This window comes from Drosophila santomea, chromosome 2L (assembly GCF_016746245.2).
Source record: "Drosophila santomea strain STO CAGO 1482 chromosome 2L, Prin_Dsan_1.1, whole genome shotgun sequence".
NCBI classification, from domain to species: domain Eukaryota; kingdom Metazoa; phylum Arthropoda; class Insecta; order Diptera; family Drosophilidae; genus Drosophila; species Drosophila santomea.
In genome coordinates, this window is record NC_053016.2 from 19,491,477 (window position 1) to 19,511,476 (window position 20,000).

At 40.0% G+C, this 20,000-nt stretch overlaps 1 protein-coding gene across 2 annotated transcripts in view; it reads right to left on the minus strand.

The window, feature by feature from the left end:
* Positions 1 to 19,898, minus strand: part of LOC120458762 — a 32,107-nt gene extending 12,209 nt beyond the window's left edge. For both annotated transcript variants that reach the window (XM_039646536.1, XM_039646537.1), the window contains exons 1-2: positions 19,189 to 19,898; positions 13,761 to 13,846 (exon numbers count right to left, since the gene is read on the minus strand). In XM_039646536.1, the coding sequence (XP_039502470.1) occupies positions 13,761 to 13,824 (64 nt within the window). In that variant the 5' untranslated portion in view covers positions 13,825 to 13,846; positions 19,189 to 19,898. The remainder of the gene's footprint in view (positions 1 to 13,760; positions 13,847 to 19,188) is intronic.
* Positions 19,899 to 20,000: the final 102 nt, after the last annotated feature.

Here is a 20,000-nt window from a genome sequence, read left to right on the forward strand (position 1 = left end):
TTGAAAGTATTCCACAATATCAGCCATAAGCAAAATTGGAACCTTACCCATGACGGTTTATATATCGTTATTTTCTAATCTCACCCACTCAATAGAATTAACCCCCTAACGCAGCCATACATATCCAATCTCGAGACTAACCGTCCTATGCCTTACAGAGTTGTGAGACGGAGACAGGAGGCACGCGTAATTTTTAATTTACCGTGACATAAATCGTATAAAACTGTCAAAGTCACTGAGAGCACGAAGCAACAGCCTGTCCCTGCTGACTGCAGTGTCCTTTGTCCTGCGACCTCCTTCGGGGCACAAATTACGTCCCAAATACACAGAAGGGTGTCGAGAGTCAGCAGAGGAGCTGTCGAAAAAAAGGTAAAGGGGCCAATGAAGCGACTTCAAAACAAAGCAAATCACCCCTCCTCCCACTAAACAGGATGTTGGCCCAGGACTCCAGGACTGTAATAAGTAAATCTCCAGCATGTGACGGCTATCAGAGGCACTTCCGCTTTCCAGGACCCCCTCGATGTACGTATATATGTATGTAGTGTGTGTGTGTGTGTGTCCGCCCACTCGCAAGTAAACCGAAACCATTTATATTTTATCTTGGCCTTGTCGTCGGTTCGTGTGGAGCAAACTTCTCTGAAGTTGCCAGCTACTGTGAAATGAAGTTGCCAGTGCTCAGAATCTGGGGAATTCCCTCAAACATGTACGTGTGTGTCTTGGGCGGAAGTTGCAATTCCTGCCCTCGATGCCTATAAATTTAACTTAGTCTTTTGCGGAACTGCTCCGCCAGCCGCTTCAGTGGCTTTTGTTGTTTTGTCATGTTTTGTTATCCTATTTGTCCGGGCCAAATGCCAGTCCGGCACAGAGTCCAGAGCTAGAACATCAGATTCAACGTGCATTTTGGCTTGACTTAACACCCTGGCTGTTGATTTTCGACCGAGGATTGCATTAGTTTAATTAGCTGAACAAAGGTGACAGCCAAGATAGATGCGGTCAATTTATTTGGCCTGTCTTTAAAGCCGAAGCTATAAACTTTATCACTTTGCTTGCATTTTTAACGCAACTTGAGATCTAAATACATAGAACTTGGGGATTGGAAGTACGTTGTCTAACAACAAACACTGGACAGGGCCCATTCATATCGAAAATTTGCATTGGTGAAATTTTAAGCCAACCTAATTCAACTATACAGCGTTCTTTCGGTAAGTTTCTACCCTTTTTCTCAAACTAAAATACTGGCAAGATGAATAGAAAAAAAAAGCATTGGGGAGAGTAGTTCGACAGAACAGACTTGGATGGCATGTCTGCCGAAAACGCTGTGAGTGACATTATGATAACCCAATGACAGCTATTTGCCAAATCAGACATGTTAGCGGGTGGGAGGCTTTGTGTAAATCAATTGATTGCCAATGCGTTTTGATTGCCAGCCAAAATTTGGCCCGGACACGCGACGGGAGAGGGAAAGACTTGTGGCCAAGGGTGTATTGATTGGGATTGGGTTATTGTGCGAGAGGAAGTAAGGGAGAGGAAGGGTCCTCCCCTTTTAATATATTATTGCTCGACATGCACTCGGAATCGGGCTTTATTGTCTAGAAATCAGCAGGCAATTCGTCGTTTGTCGAGGGGGACTGCGATAAATCCAAATGAATTGAAATTGCAAATTAAAGCGGCCTGCGTTAATTTCCACTTGCCAGCTGCAGTTCAATGACACAAATAACCCGAATGGAAAAATCGGAACCAGACTTTTCTCTGCTTTTTTCTGCTCAAAGGGGAAGTGGTGGCAGGCAATTTATTGAAAGACGAATTTCTGGCTCAGAGCTGACAGCCTTAATTCGCTTTGATTTGTTCAGCCTGGCGGGAAAACAAAATGTTCAATAAAAGTTTGCCTTTCAAAATCGAGCCAAGATTTCCAATGAATGGCAACGAGGTAGGCCAAGTTGACTCAGACATTTGCGTTCTCTTTGAAAATGAGTAATTAATTGCTTGATATTTATGTAGAAACTTTTAGCTCGTATTTTCTAACTATTAAGCAATACCGCTAATAATTAGAGCAATTTATTAGTTTATTTCTTTAATATATTCCATCGAAATTTTCTACGACTATAAGTTATTTATTAGTTGTGAATTTAGTTGGATATCAAATCAAACTCTATAAAGTAATTTTATAAAAGCCCTAATGTTTATTGGATCTTTTCATGGCCTTTAATTATAGAAATATTCATATAGCAAACAAAATCGCATCTTATTGCCGCTCCTAGACTCGCCCCTTTATAGCCACTCAACCGAGTCATGTTTTTTGTGAGGCGAATGCAATATTCTCTTAGAAATATGCTTATCTTTCTGGATTATACAAATCCTTTTTCCCCTGCGAATATCCTTCGTACGTTGTTTTATGGCATGTTTTTCCTCTTGATTTATTTTAATATTTTATTATTTTTCTCGTTTGAAGCAGAATGCATTTGATTTGGTTCCTTCTCTTTGCTATACGGCTTTGAATATGCTTCTCTAAGTAGATTTCCCCACTCACATACAAATTATAATATTTCTTCTACTTACTTACTGCTCTTACATAGCTTGTGTTAAAATTCAAATAGTGCATTTTCCATGTTGTTTCTTCCCACTGGGCTAACTTATCACATGAAACGTTAAGTTAAGGCAGATAAGTGGTTATCGCATATTTATACATATATTTGTACATAACTTACTTCAAAAAAGTAAGAAATTAAGATATATCATAATATCGATGGCTGAAGGATAATAGATACAGTTGTGAAAATACTTAGTTACTATTATTATTCAGAATAATAAGTTTCTTATTTTGCCTTGACCCGAATGGGTAATGTCAAATGCACTGGCAAAGGCAGTGCCGCAATAAAAAGGGGGTCAAAGTTACCAGCAAATTAAACGCAAATTACCTGCCAGGAACACAATATCCAACTACCATGTAGATATATATATATATATATATATATATGTATGCTTAGCTGCCTGCCTAGATACATATATGCATGCATCAAACAACAGGCAGTTTGACATTGCTTGGCCTACCAAATAAACGAGGCTAACCTGGTGTTTGGCCGGTTTGTTTGGGTGATGTGGGCTGTTTTTGGGGGCCGGACAATTACCGTTAAAGCCAGGAGGCAGACACCGCAGAACAATAGTTTCCTGTTTCCTGAGTGCTAAAGTTTTCATATGTCTGACCCATGGAACCCCACCATTCGCAATCCACCTTTTCCAATTTAACACCCACCGCCCCCAGGGTCATCCATGCTTTACGTGTTCCATGGGGGGAAATCATACCGTACTTTATTTGCTCGCATGTTTGAACTTTACACAGTAAAAAATTAGGAAACTAAAAAAATGTAGTTATTAAGTTTCTGCTTATGCATACTAGCAGCACATACCATAAGAAACATATTTCAAACGATTAAAGTTACTTAATTTGATTTAGAAACTGAAGGATTTTAATTCAAATTTAAAATTTAGATACAAATATTTATAACTTTGGTTATTAAAGGACATACTCCTTGCAGTGCTGATTAACCTAGAGAGTATAAGAAGCTTAGGCCACCTACGAGAACATTTTTAATGCAATTTTCACCTGGCCAGGATATCTCCCTTCTAATCGCTCCTCACTCGCTGCCTTGACGTAATTACTAAATACTCTTGGCGTTCTCTCCGTCCTGGTCAGGTCCTTGCCTTTTCTGCACTCTCCTCCTTCAGTTTCCTCGTCCTGCACTGTGTTCTTTGTTACTTATTTTCTTATCGCCTCGGATTTGTGCCCGCAAAATGCTTCGTGAGCTTTTGTTTGGAATTTGGCTAGCCCGGCTTTCATTTTTCTTATTTGTCTGGATATGGGTTTTCCCTCCACGTCTCCTCTCGTATTTCCTGTTTTTTTTTCTCAGCCGCCTGCGGTCTATTTTTGTTGGCATTCCCTAAGTACAAGCGTGTGCCATGTTTATTTTTAATTAATTTTCCCTAAGCAGTCTAAGACTTTGCCACGCCAAAATCTCCAGCAGGCCAGGGCGAACTCATTGCTGCTCTCGATTTAGTGCTTTCCTTTTCTTTTTCTTTTTCTTTTTGTTTTTGTTAATTTTTGCAATTTTCTACTTAATTACCTAACGGGTTTTTTGAGTGGGAGCCAGTCTCCTCTGCCATTTGGGGCCACCCGCATAAATGTTAATTGCGGTAATTGCGAAAGACGAACAGAAGTTGCTAATTTTCTTGCAACTTGAATGTACCCCCAGAATGCTAAAAATAATAGTAAACAATTTTTTCGTCTTCCATATATTCTTCCATTCGCCTTATAAAATGTATGGGATTTCGTTGCAATTAATTAAAACTTAAGCGATAAAAGCTTATGATTCATTGCACAGTGTCTGTGCCAGCCAAAATTCTTGTCGCACTCCACTTAACCCGGGATTCAATTCCAGGAAGCTGGACTGTCGGAACGTTTCGCTAATCGTGCAAATTTCAAGCACAATTGAAGCCAGCTCAATTAAACCCACTGCCACGAAAAGGAGATGCAAAGGAAAGGGGAAAAGGGGGAAATCCTGTGGACTGGATTCCCCGGCCGAAAAAGCGCTCGAGGATTTCGTTTGGGCGGGTCAAATCAAGTTGAAACTAGCCAGTTTTAAAGTATAATGAGCGTATAAATGATTAATTGTTTTTTTTTTCAGGAAACTGATAAGAGCAAGAGGGCGGGCTGGGCAGACGCTTAATTAACTTTATTTTATTGACGGCGCAAATTAGTCTAATTGGTCACTTGTTAATCGACACCTGAGAGGCAAGCGCCCGTCAAGGTAGCTTTTTTTTGTTACATTTTTATTTTGAAAAATCAATCTCAGTCCCTGACGCACTTCGCTGCCTGACCAATGAAATTATCTTTTATCAATTCCCGAAAGCATTGTCAACAACAATTGAGACCGGTCTTTGGGGCATCTCAACGATTTGTCACAAAGCGATTTATGCTTATATTCACAATAATTCCATTTGTCCTTCCGATAGCAAACAACAAAAATAACTTTTCCATTCTTTCCATTCTTTTTTGAACAATCGCAAAGTTTCAATTACTTGAACTAATTTATTAATGTTGTTGAAATGTTATTCGGGGACTTGTATTCTGGCTGTGGGCTTCGGCATACTTTGTTAGATATTTTATGCGGAGGACGAAGAAGGAATTGGTAAAGATAGGGCTCTAAGAAATTTTCGAAAATTAAAACAACATTATATAGTTGCGATTCTTGCAAAGACAATAGATAGAACTGCAAGTGTTGTATTCCCATTTGGGAAGCGGGTTAGTACTTATAACATACGTAACAATTTCGAGGAAAGATATATTTTATGTGAAAACACCCTAAAATTATAATTTCTTTGCTGAATTCCTTTTTTAGCCAAATAAGTGCTAATTGATCGCTAATTTAGTTGGATTTTAAGGCTTGCCCCTGTCAAGCTTTGCGAAATCAATTTGGCTTTAATTAGCATGCCAGACATGCATGTGCAGGAAGCACTTATTTACGGAGTGCCGAGAATAATAAAATGGCCAACTGTAGCTGCATAATTTTTGGCGTTAATTCAATTTAAACTTTGCGAAAGCAAACCGGAAGTTCACCACGTCCACGTCCACCCGGTGACCTTTTAATATTAAATATATTACAACGCTCCCGAAACTATATAGAAAATGCAGAGCCCCAGCGATAATGTGTGCAACAGCTATGGCATATTTGACAAGCAAAGGAAAAACTTTGGCAGCGTACTATATAAAAGCGGAAATGCCGCACCAATGCATTGCAATGGCATGGCAAGGAGTCAAAGTACTCAGGCATCAGTGGAAAACGCGTCTTGTCAGTGCGTCTATTGGCTGCCTTTTCCCGCACTTTAAAACGCCCCTCCCGCTGCGAGCATAAATAATAAATATGGCATGTAGTAAATGTAAATGCGCCGTGGAAATTCCATAAATTCAAAGGCCCAGCTGCGCATTCCCTTCATGACATTTAACACTTTGGCAAACAGCAGCCCGGCAATCGGCGATTCGGTGAGGCGGCAAGTTAGCAAGCCATTCAAATGCACTTGAGATTCCTGGCGCAACAGCTGTGTCCTTTCGAGGACGAAACGGAAAGGATTCTCGTCAGCGATGGCAGCGTGACGTGATTGGCAAGGCCAACTGTCGAATAAAAGTTAGTTGGGAACTTATCTTAGTTGCGATGCAAAGTGATTAATGATGCTGGTCCAATATCATGAAACATGTTCAGATTTTTGAGCTGCTAAGACTAGAACAAAACAAGGAAAGTTGTCATTAATTGCATCTGTCGAAACCAATTATATTAGATCTCTCTGGATGCAGTCAAAGTCCGTCTTTGACATTATTTTTTAATGAAAAACTGGGACAACAAATTTTTATGGTGGTGGAAGGATAAGACATTTTGATTTTTAGAAATAACCACATTTTATATTTAAATCTTGATAGTATCGCCTCACGATGTCATCTCCGTCAAGTTTAATGTAACTTCGCTGACTGGTTGGCGTGCAAAGGCGCCAAATCCAAATTAAATAAGATTTGTTTGGCTGCCGTTCAAAGATGCCGAAACGGCATTTCAGTTCGGCTCAGTTCAGGTCAGGTCAGGTCAGGTCCTTCTGGCCACCCGCAGAATGTCTATTCCAAATCCTTGGCCCTCCGCATCCGCCTCCGGCTTTAACTTTCGTTGATGGCACGGACCCGGTGCCGCGCATTTTAATGAGTATAAAACACAGCCCGTTCGAGTTTGGGGCGTGAGATGTCGTTTTGTTTGCCAACAAACATGCGTCAAGTTCAAGTTGGCGTGTGAAAGGCAAGAAACCGCCTCTGTCAGAGCAAAAAAAGAAAGGAAAAATCAAATAAAATCTGGAGGAAGCATACACAAGAAAGGGACAAAAGTTTTTATCATGACGTCTTGGCCTTAATTTCGAGTTTCAGTCTCGGCTTTCGAGGTTTTTGGTGTCGACCACATTGTGTCGCTTCGAATTGTTTGTGGGGCGGGGTTCAAGAAAAGTGTGTTTAGAATGCGGAAAACTTGTTGAAAATTGAGTTTTGTGTGAAGTTATATTCATTGATTTGCGGATTCATGTGGGTGGCTGGCTGCGGTTTCTCGGCGGAGAATTTGTGGAAAGAAGCTTGGCGTAGTCAAGGGTGTGGTTGCAAATTTGAACATATGACAAAAGTTATACAGTTTACTGCTAAATGTTTTGATATATATTGTGCCTTATTAAATTACTGTAGCCCATACTAAATATTATTTTATATTTTCTTAATCAAGCACACAAAACAACACATTCACTTGACCTCTGATACTCAGCTCAAATGAAAACGCCCTTTGCCAATAACAATAAAGTATGGTATCAATTAAATTGACAGTAATTCTTGGAGCTTACTTGCCACACTTTCCGATAAATCGAGCCAAGCCCCGACTCCCCTGGAATGTCAATTGCAATTGGCGAATGCCAGAACTCCGGAAAAGTCCCCCTGTGACCCGCTAGTGCCATTCGATACGTACGTGTTTATTGGAAACTCCGTTGCACGTTCATTATTTGAGGTCACAACAATAGTGAAAGCATCCGCCACGACGAAATGTGCAATAATTTTTAGCTGTGAAACTTTTGTTAGGAACGAAGCCCAAACATGTCGACATTACGACATGGAGATGGCATTGCAAGTGGGAATTTTTTAATCAATAACTTTGATTACTTTCCTAGTTGTCGCAGCAATTACGAGGTGTTTTGCAGAGGAACGGATGGGGAGAGCTGTCAAGTTTATTAATTTGCTACTTGGGCGTTGTTGTTTTGTTGCAGTGTCTCGTAAATTGTTTAATGACAAGTATTCATGGAAAATGCTTTCATTAAGTTTTTATGTCTGCAGGTGAAAGGTGAGGGGCGTTGGTCACGTTTTGTGCCGTTTGTTGATTGCCCCAACTCGGGAACTCCAGTAGTTGCACATGTGAAGGCGATGTGGCCATTAAATATGCAGCACCACCTTTTCGCGCCCGAATCGAGACCCTTTCGCTCTCTGGGTTATGAATTGCAATGCATTTCGTAGTGGCAGTCAAAAAGGGCAGCTTCCGAACCAATTTACCTCCGGTGCCAGGCTCAGAGCAATGGAGTGAGTGAAAGAAACTTTGTTTGCGAGAAAACTCGCTGGAATATTATGTAAAACAATTTAGTATTTATTGAAAGTCAAGATAAGTCTCCTTGAGAGCACAAACACTTCTGGGCCACATCACAAGGAAGCCTTGACCCACTTAACAGAAATGCGAGTTAAATCAGTCAGTTAGTGAATTCCTCAAAACCTACGCAATGCAACCACTATTTATGAAATTCCACAAATGCTACTCCATGCGAATTTACTCCGGAAACGAATGAATACTACAAACCCTACTCGTTACAATGTTGTTTATTGGTTCGAATAGGAGAAAGGTCATAGTTTAATTAAAATTTCACCTGTAGGAGTATTTTTACTCTATAATCCCTCTTAGTAAAGCCCGATTGGGCGGTAAAAACGGGCGGCTTTGTGCTTTGCTGCATAATGGAGGTGAAAATTGTTGTCTCTACGCCCCAGTTTGTGTTCATATGCAGCGCTTGGTGTCATGCGCCAGCCATTTTGCCCACGTAGATATTAATAACGATTATTAACTATTTGCAAGCGTGGCAAGGAGCAGGATCGGCAACAGCGAAAGCAGCAACACCAACAATAACAGCACAGGATAATGGCTGGCTGGTATACATACATGCGTATATTAAAATTCTCGAGCATGCAAATCTGTCGCGCACCCGAGGGCAATCCATATAATTAGTGTGTTTTGAAAACAATAACGTGCCGCAGGGGTCTTAAATATGATTTATATAATGTCCCCTATGAACTCGACCCTTTGAAATGCGCCCTAGGATACATAGGTGAAGTTCAAGGGCTTAATATCGTCTTAGTGGTATTTGGAATAAAATTACACGATTTTAAACCTAAAATTTAATTTATTTTAAAGGATTAGGACTGGCTTATTTGCAGTCAGATTTATTATTAGTATATAAACCTAGTACAGAAAATTAGCACCTCTACAAACATGAAGTACTCGAGGAGTACTTTGTAGCCCTTTGTAGCCCTAAAAGTTAATCCGGAGCTAAAATAAATAAATAATTACGATTGTGGACCTAAAATAGTTCCTCTTTCAAAAAAAGGTTTCGCACATCTATTTTTTTAGCCACCTACGATAATTTAAGGAAGCGTTTTAGCAGCCAACAGCTGCATTTGAATTCCAGTTGCATAGCTGCATTTTGTCAAACCAACACGTCGTTTTCCGGTGCATAGTTTAGGAGCCCAAACCCCAAACCCGCACCGATGCCAATGACCGGGGTCAGATGGGAACCCTAATGGTCGCACAGGGCACGCACTCGCACACGGGCGAGATTGTTTCCTGTTATTATGCAAATTTCTTCATGGCTCACCCACAGGCACATGCCATGGAAATAGTTTTCCTTTTCGAGGGTTTGCATCCCCGAATTGACCTTACCAGAGCAATTAAGCCGCTTAACCCATGGCTGCAGCCATATTTTGCAGCCCCTCTTTCGATGGGACGTCGCCATAAAAATTGTTAAGCTTCATCCCATCCGCTTGACAACGAAAACGAAGCGAAAATGAAAAATAAAATGGCCAAAAACATTTGGCCGTTACAGCTGCAGTTTGTCAGTCGTGGCTAAAGCTTCAATTTGTTTCCTCGTCCCCGCCCCTTCTCCACGTTTTTGGACCGCTTTTTTGCTCTTAGCTGAATCGAGATTTTCATGCATTTTATGTAACGATCCGAACCACCTTCCTACCGACTCCCCCACACAGGTTCCTGCATCGATAATAGTTGTTCGGGGGCTTCCATAGGTGCACTGGAGGAAAAAACACAATCAAAATTTACATGCAACATTTTGCAGAAATAGTAGGTTTTTCCACATAACTTGTTTTTGAAAATGAACTCTACCGTTTGACCTAATATTAGGTATCCAATTGAATACAAATTATATTCTATAACCGAAACATAAAGCTATTTTGAGGCAACGATATAAGTATAGAATATTTTTTTCATATATTCTTCAATCTATTATTATTTATTAATGTTTAAATCTTAAATTTAAGGATTTCAGTTTGGTTTCCGTGTGTCCGTGTTTGTTGGCCTGGTATATTCTCGTTTTTCATTTGGTTTTGGCTGTGATTTTTTAGTAAACGAGGACTCAAAATCGAAATTCCCAACACTCAGGCAGAGCTGAGCTTATTCATATTTTTGCAGTTCCCCTCGTCCATTGATTTGCCTGTTAGTTTTAAGTATGCCATGCGAAAGGAGAAGCCGAGTCAAGCATCCTTTAAGGGGGGAAAACCGTGCGGTGGCTTGTCTCGAGTGGAAAAGTGGTTGGCGAGATGACATCGGATCTGAAATTCTACGCCACGGAATGCACTGTAATTGGTTCGATAATATATACAGAAATTGATTTTCCAACCAAAGAGGTTGCCTCGATAGAGCTTTAATTAAAGACAGCATGAAGCTGCCACTTGAAGCGTTTGTGTTCTGTGTGGTGCTCTTGTAGGGAAGCGATTAATTGATTTCTCGAATTGAAATTAAAATATTTAAAGGGTATCAGTTGGATTGAATTCGGACGTTTAAATAAATCCAAATCCTACAAGATGTGGGGTAACCAATTAATATTAATCGTAAATATAAATGTTCCCAAGCTGATCAATCATAATTTATTGTTTTCGCTGGACTAATGGCTAAAGCACCATGATTCTAGTAGATAGATAGAACCCCAATAGAAGAAAATCAATAAACTCTGTGAAAGCCACACCTTTCCATTTAGCTGACCTTCCGGACCCTTGCAATTTAAATCACATTTGCGGCTAATACAAATTACAACCTATTGTGCCCAGTAGTCACTAATTTCACCCGCCAACCAACGCCAGGTTCTGAGAAAGCCCCCAAATAAATGACAATTTCCCCAAACATTAAGACATTAACGCGAGTTTTGAAACAAGCTGAAGTGGAAATATTATTGTCACAAATTTGCAAGCACTCTCGGCATGTGGCATATAGTTATTAAAAGCAAATCAAGTGCAAGACCGATTTACGTAGCCCCAGACTAATTAGCCCATTGTGTACTAAGCCGCGAAGGGGAACTGAGTCCCCCACCAGAAACCTCTAAAACGGTACTACAAAAACATTTTGCTGTTTCCCCGATTGCTGTGCGTGTTGGAGATTTCTATCAGGGCCCGTGAATTGTGGGTGTTTTGGGAGCTCTGTTCTGTGGGTGGTTCTGAAGGTCCCAGATGTGGGGTACAATGTCGTCGTCTACAGCGAGTGCACTTGGGCCCGGCTCGGTAATGGCAGGTTAATAAACGATTTTGTGCGACTCTGAACGTATGGCCAGACGCATACGACCAGGTGTGGGCCGTGTTTAGCCCTTCGTCCTTTTTGCATGGCTAATGTCCGACCCGCCCATTGAAGGCTCAACCGAAACACGTGGGCGGTCTGGCCTTTCGATGCGCGGCTTGTGTGCACTGAATAACGGTTCAATGGGGCTTATTGTCAAAAATACGAAGAAGGTATTGGTGATTCCACGCAAAGGACAATAAATGGCCATCAACCTTTGTGATTTATAAATAAAGTAGGGAGCTTCAGTTTCTCATTTGAAAAACACAACTTAAATTCAAATATTTAGTATTCTTTTCATAGTTATACATACGTATTAAAGCACTACATAATATTAAAAATACAAAATACTTCGAGATAAGAGAGTGACGAACATTAAAATGCAAAGAAACTGAAAATAAATTCTTAGCAAAAATGGTACAATTTGTTTGTTTGCAAATAAATAAAATATTCTATTTGTGACAACTAACAAAATAACAAGTGCATTTATGTTTCTTAGCTGACTATTTGCACCTTTATCGTTCTTAGCCTAACTTTTGTAATCCCATTTTTACACAGCTTTAAGCCGGCGTTATTTTGTCTACAGCCTGCAGGGAAAATAGGGAAAATAGGCAAAGCTAAGCCAGACAGTCACTTGTCACAGCATCTACAGCCTACACAGCATACACACAAGTAGTGGGACACACTACTAAATAATGCCCAAAAAGGTATGCTACACGAAACAAATTCCAGGCACGTTGGAGGCATTTATCAAGAGTCCTCGCATACACCTACAGATGTCGTGTGGCAGCGAGGAGCTGGGGAGCGGAGATGGAAGGAGCAGTGGAAAAGGATAACAGGCCCAAATCCAGATCGCTCCGAGTGACAAAGAGTCGAAAATTTCAGTCACGCGAAGGGCTTAAATGTCGTTTGATGTATTTGCCGTCATTTAGGTTTCTGTTGATGGAGTGGGCGATGGATATAGTTATATATATTGAAGAAAAATCAACTGTCAGTTCCCGGTTCTGCCGATAGAGAAATGCCTACGACTTGGGGCCAATGGCAAATGCGTTTGTGTGATACATTCGCCGCTTCATTGACATGTGTCCTGGCAGTCTGCTCCCGGAGCCGATTGACTGGGCCGAAGATCTGCATCTGCAGATAGGACTTGAATCTGCGGCGCACGTCCAAGGGTTAAGGCCAGGTGAATGGCGGTGGTGGCAGCAACTTGTGTGATTTATTGAATAAATCAGTTTGGAAGCCTTCTCCCAGCAGATGCTGAAATATTTATGTGTTCGTTCGTTCGACTGTGCGTGCGGTTCCTGAAATTTATGTGCGATGGTAAATAAAATGAGACCTCCAACGGCGGCGAAAGCCGCAAAGACGAGGCAATAAAAATTTGAAGTGTGTGTAAAGCGCGGCCAGATATAATCTCATATAGTAGGAAGGTGTGTTCGAACTTCGAAGAGCAGAAGACGATGACAGAATGAGTTATTGGCTTAAAGTATGGAGATTTGAATGTGGCCGCACTCTAAATCAAATTTAAGAGTTATGTGGTGGTGCATAAGCTCATAGTATGTTTGCGAAAATTATTAGCATAATTTATGCTTCAGTTTTTTGCACAGTTAAATATTGTTAAATATTCAGGCTATTTTGTATGCATGTGTACTTTAAATGCGAACAGCTCTAAAACGGTTTTCGAAAATTAAGTCGCAGTAATTTAAGTATTCGTTTGTTTGTTGAATTAAATGTAGTATAAATTAAGTTTTAAAACCTCCGTCAAAGAGGCTTACATTTTATACTCACTAATCTCATATTCATTCTCGACTTAACTAAAATTAGGGATATTAAACGACTTTTAATTAATCATTTATATTGATTTTCATAATATAAAATAAAAAAACGGTCTATATTCGCTGAGTGTCATAAGTTTAAATCAGCCTCATTTCTATGGCATCACATTTAATCACAGCTAATTAACATTTGGGCCGTAAACCAAGATACACAGGGTGAAATTGAAAACATAATCAATGCACACAAATGTTTTATTTTTTATTCTTCTTCAGTCATAATTGCATTTCAATGTTTCCCATCAGTCCAATTTAATAATTTCACATTTTTAGCCGCATGTTTTTCCATAGGAGCTGCATGATTCTGTATTATTAAAAAATTATTTTAACTTTTTAATTTGACTAAAACTATTTAAAAGGTATGAATATACCGCTGCTTTTCAAATCTCAGCTGGACAAAAACGAGCCATAAATTGCCGTTAACAGATTTTGATTTCGTGTGTAAACATTTGTAGGTAAATTTGCCCATTTGTCTATTTGAAATAATGTGCAATCTACTTACCCAATGTGAGCGCCAGAAGTATTGTGGTCAATGCCGTTTGATGGGCATTTTGTGGAAACCGCATGTTGCTAGTTTATCGTATGGTTCTGAAATGAGGACGTTGTGTGTTTAATTTCGAAAGATTAGGAAAATTTTTAAATTATTGATTTATTGATTATAGGCTTCAAAAACCGAAAAATATATTTTTCTTTTCGGGATAAAAGCGTACTTATTCTTTAAAAATGGAAAACTAATGGATAGTGAAAACGTAAGCCATTTGATGCCCTAAAACCCAACCGCAAAATGCCGAAATGTGGCCAGACAACAACTTCGGTTCTTAATGCGTTAAACTTTGCCTGCAACACGTAACTCTCGTTGGCCAATGCAAGCAACTGGGCCGACTGCTTTCTTGGGGCAGGTGTTGCAAAGTGAGTTTCTTATAGTCACTACTTTGGCCGAAAGTATTGAAAGCAATTTCGTAATCACAAGGAAAGGAACAAGGGGAAACTGTATAAAGTAATAACTATAAAGAAAACTGCAGCGATTTTCCTCGTCCCACACATATACTCGTACACAGCCAAAAAGCCGGAGTAAAAAGTTTTCCATTAACGGGGAGGGGGGAGTGTCCGAAAATCACATTGTTGTCTAACTGCACATCAAATGCTGCTTCCTTCGAGACTGTGAGCATAACATTTTTCCATAAATTCTTTGCTCTTTTTTCGGAGCCCCTTTCGAGTTGAAAATCGGATTATAATAATCCTCTGGTCGAGGGATTCGATGGAGAAACTTTAACAAGTTGTAATCTTTTATGGCAGCAAATTGTATTACAGAATCGGGCCAAAAAAGTCAGTCCAAGGAGATCTCGTATGCGAATTTCCTGTGCTGCTCACATGGCCCAAAGACTCCACCAAATGGCTATACTGTGTACACTCCATTAACTTTGCCGGACCCTGTCTTAATTGCTTTGGCTTCATTAAGGTCAGCACAAAACTAAACCAGAAAGGCGGAGAATTGGGTAAAAACTTTCAACTTTTTAATTTATGCATTGACAAACTCAACCGACGGAGTGCGACAAACAAAGGGGCCAAGTCTGCCACCAATGCGATAAGCCGCAAACTGCACTTCCAGACGTTTTCGTTTTCCTTTTCTTCATTTCAGCAGACAAGAAAACCCAAAAGAAGAATATAATAAAAATCAGCTGCCCTTAGACCCCTGTACCGTTTGTTAATTGCATCTGGCGGAAAGTTAACTAACGAAGTGAAGGAAACAGATTCTTAGTCCCTCTGAATGGGCTTAACGATTTTCCGGACTTGGAAAAATGCACAATATTATTTAAGAGTGTGTTCATATTACTTTTCTAGAATTCCTTTGCAAATATGTACATATTTAGCAACAATTTAGTTAATGCTAATGCTAATGCTAAACAGTCAACTACTACCTCTCATTCATTTCGTACAATGCAATTTCCAGCGAAAGATTTTGATTTTTCAATTCAAAAGTGAAGTATATAAATGCTGAAAGAGTCATGCAATCCCAATAATCCTGCTCCCTTCGTTTAGAGCAATTTGCAAAACAATCATTGCAATAAATACGTCCAGTCATACACAAAATTTGCCATGACATCTGCTGCTGTGGAGTCTGTTGCCTTTCACAGATTGCTCGATTACAAAACAACTACGAACTACGATTACAATGGCAAGTAAATACATTTTTAAAACCACCAAGATAGATTGCTGGGCGATGCAAGCTAAATCAAAATGGGTTTGCTGAGAGGAAGGGACCGATTAAACCGCTTTAAGCCTTCGAAGGCATAAGGCAAAACACACATACTCGTACAGAGAACACGATGGAGTTGCACAGAACTTGTGAAAATTGGTAAACAATTTATGTGGTCAAATAAAATTGCACCGCAGTGAAGCAAAGCAGGAGCAGAAAAGCCAGACACCACAACAGGAGCAGAAACAAATTTATGACCGCTCAGTCCAATACCAGAAAACTCGCAAAACTTCCGCCACAGAAAAAGGAATATTTTGCAATATGAACAGAGGCGCAGTTGCTAAATAATGCGAGTCCCCCATATTTTGTGGATTAATTTATAGCGTACTTGAAAATTGATGTCATTGGATATGATGAAATGTGTTTTTTATAAGAAGTTTTACTAAAACAATGCTCTATATTCATGCTCTATAAGTTATATATAAACATAAGCACTGTGGTAGGGACCCCAGAATATTCCCCTTCATAATTTTCCTGCCCACGCTCCTGGGCATCGGCAATAACTGCATGATGCAGATACCAAAAACCCAGGAGAAGCCCGAACACTGAAGTGAGTTTGTGGGGGGCAAAAGAGGAACCATTCAAGGATATAAATTACATGCTTAGCTACTCGTAGTTTCCCTATCCCGATTCGCCCGCTCATATGCAAAAGTTTTCCCCATTTCTTATTTTTTGTGCAGTTTTGGATTTTTGTTGCAGAGATTATGAAATAAATTTCCACATGCCACAACATTTTCGCAGCCGCAAAGGAACAACAAATATGCTAGGTACAGATACTTCTCCTACCCCTGGCAAATGTTGCACTTGAGATGCGCCTTTAGCGCCAAAAAGTAGGAAAAGGGGCCTTGGATTACACTCACTCTACCGCAGTCAAGGGAGCCACTCGAGATCTTTGAAATTGGAGAACTAGTGGCTATGCCAATAACAACAATGCATTTGCATATGAGATGTTTTTCAATAGCCCCAAGGTCTCTTGTACCCCCATGATTTCGTACTTGTTGGGGTGAAGTTTGAGTCGGTGCAAGATTTGTGATGTGGCAGAAAGAAATTTGTTCATCCCGAAAGGAAAAAAATTTGTAAAGTTTTTTCTATCCATATATCACATGGGATACAAATTAAAACTGGGAATCGTGCAAAAGTTTTTCGCGAGCAGACAGCCTGCTTTTAGAAGAAGTTGACTGAAATCTCAAGTCGCATTAAAGTTCGATTCCAAAAAATCGGAACATAAACGAATTCTTGTGTCTTTCATGTCTCTTTTATATTATATATAAATATAATGTGTATTCCACATAAAGAAAGCAATGTATTTTGTATTATTACGATTGTTTATTAAAAGAAAAGATTTCCTAAGTTGTTATAATTAGCAAACTTGTTATCTTTAAATCCAAATTCATGAATACAAATGATAAGGAAATTGAATTAAGTTTTCCATTTTTAATTCAAATTTATTTCTCAACAGAAAGGTAATAAATAAGTTCGGGGCATAATAGGATAAGCATTTAATTATCCAATAAATATTAAATGCCAGGCAGAAACCAATACTAACCCAGTTATGCCAAAACTAATTGAATAAATCCTTGGCCATTTCACCAGTTTTTGAATCTCAAGCGGGATAACAAAGCCATGTATTTGCCAGAAAATTCCTTTCGGACTAGCAGAAGCCATTGTTTGATTATACACGCAAACAATCTAGCTAAACAAATACGTGAAAATGAATAAGAAACAGAATTGCGAGGCGCTTGGCAAAAACTAATTAACACCCACGCCTACCTATGTTCCTCTTTCGCATTTCCTGAATTTCGCGGTGCCTTCCCTCAGAGTTCTTTTTCATAAGCCACAGCACTTGCAGCGGGTGCAAATGGTTAAAAAACAACGATAATAAAAGAGCCAGGCTATAAGTAAAATGCCTGGTCGAGAGAAGAATGCGACACCGTTGCAGGTGGCATTAAAAAATGGCTGAAATTTCTCCAGCTCAACAGCGAACTGGTGAAAGGAGCCGCCGGTCATCCGAGGCTCAGATCAGGACACAGCTCATTAAACGCTGGTCACAGGTTACCTCTCCCGACGGATATTACACAGCCAAAATTTAAAATATAAGGAAGAGCTGTCAACAGGACAGGACGCCAATATTTTTGTCGAACACGTGTCCTTTTACGGGACTTAAAAAGCTCTTGGTTTGCCAAACTTTTGTAGCTTATCCATGTAAGATAATAAGAATCCAAAACCGTATTAAGGGGGTGAATAGGAATTTTTTATTTCCTTATAATAATGACTTATGACACAAGTTTCGTAGATTTGTGGAAAAGTATGAAGTACATTTTTTGAGAGTTGTATATTCCTTCCCTATAAAGAACAACTTTTATTTTAGGACAGTTGGTCGTAATGTTTAATAACTCATTTTAAAAGATGCATATGGTCTTATAAAATACACCGGACATCTTTTTTTTCACAGTGTGCTCCTGTTTGCTTGGTCCTATTGTTATTTTTAAGCCGGTCGTAGGATAATCCGAAAGGCTGGCGACGACTTAATGTGCCCCTTGGCTGTGCTAAATAGCTTTCATTATTTACTTTATTCTCCCATAAAGCGTGCGAAAAAGTTCGGTCTTTTGGCCATGCTTACGGAGCTGTGGAAATCCAACAGCAAAAACAGAGCAGGATATGGAAAACTGCAGAGATAGACTGAGAAATAAATGTTACTGCTCGTCGGGTTAACGGAGTTCTCGTTTTGTTTTGGAACTTTTTCGACTCAGCTGCTTGTGGCCACTTGCTAGCACTTTTCTTCGTCCTTCGCCTTCTCCTCCTCCGGCGGCAATAAATCATTTCACATATCAATCAGTCAATCAAATAAATGTTTGACTCCGCCCAACTGACTGCCCCTCCCTCAGCCGATATTGATTGTCCCACTAAATACAATTTTTGCCTAGTCAGTGGGTTGCCCGAAAGTGAGGATGAAAACTCTGCCAGGCAGTTGACATTTTCCATCAACAAAAAATGGGCAAATCGAAGCAGCAGGGCTGAGCTTAAGAAATCCAACATTGTTGCCTAGTTCCCCGGCAACTATGGGAAATGTTTACCAAAAAGGAGGAGCCCGAGGTCCCGGAGACACGCTCCCTGGCAATTGACAAGTTTTGTTTGCCTGCTGGAAGAGACGAGGCACGCCCTTCTGCACATCTTCCGGCTTATCTTCCGCTGGCTGGGATGTGAAAGGATACCCCTGAAGCCCTCAAATTGCCTGCCAGGAGCAGGGACATGGTGCATCAAAATTAAACGTCGCAGATTGCGATATATGAAATTACAGAAGCACAGAGGATGGTTCAAAGATCGTGGAGGCTTCATGCTTTCGCTGAACTGGCTTATGAGCTGTCCATGCTCAAACTTGTTTTGCAATTACATTCTCATTAATAAACTTAATCAACTATTTACAACCAAATAACGCTACAGCGCACTATTGCTGTAATATTAGTTTTAAATTTTAGGTGTCCAATATCAATCAAATTTAACATTTTTGTGTAATTAAATACAGTTTCGAATACATCCAATCGATGGTCCACGATCTTATGTATTTCTAATACAAGAATCTGAATATTGCTAATCCAATTCCAATACCCTTCCTGACATCCTATCCCAAAGCAACAACTTAGTTCAAAGGGATAATAACATAATGTATTCCTACCTTCAGGTTATTTGCGTAAGTTTTCTCTTTTTTATTTTGTTGTACTTTCAATGTAACTGGCTAGTCATATTTAACATGTGAATATCGGGTTTTGTTTTTTGTTCTTTGGTTCATTTGCTGCGCACAATTTGGCAAACAATTTTATTTTATGCAATTTTCGGTTGATTTATCAGAGAATCCTTTAAGGCGCACCGAGCAAGTATCCTGTGTGTCCTAGCGAACGGGGATTTGGTTGTTGGCTTTGGCTGCGTGGCTCCTTGTTGCTCCTTGTTGCTCCTTGTTGCTCCTTTTTGTGCCCGCCTAAGCCGTTTGCTCCGCCCGATTTTGCTTCTTTCTCGTTCCTTATCTCATTTCGCGTATCACGGAACTCGTTAAAATCATCTTAGAACACGTGACTGCACAAACACACTCGCACTCACACACACATTCACTGGAGCGAAGAAGCAACAGCCTTACACACACACACAGTTTGGGGCTATAGCAGATCCTTCGTCGGATCCTTTTCCCTATTTTCCGCCTTCTGTTTTCGTAAATGCTATGTCAGAAGCACACAAACTGCATCTCACACACACGCACGTCACAGCAGACGTAGGGTTCAATCCTGCGGTTTCAGTGCAGTTCAACTATTTTTTAAAATTTTTGTTTCTTTTTTCCGATGCTCGTAATACTGCTAAAGTTGAAATGGTTATCTACGCACGTCCTCACGCAAGGACAACGCAATGTAAACTGCAGCAGGAGTCGCGGGATTCGCGACACTGCGAGTCTTGTGCACAGATTTCCCAATTGGCGAATGGCCAACGAAGATACTTCGG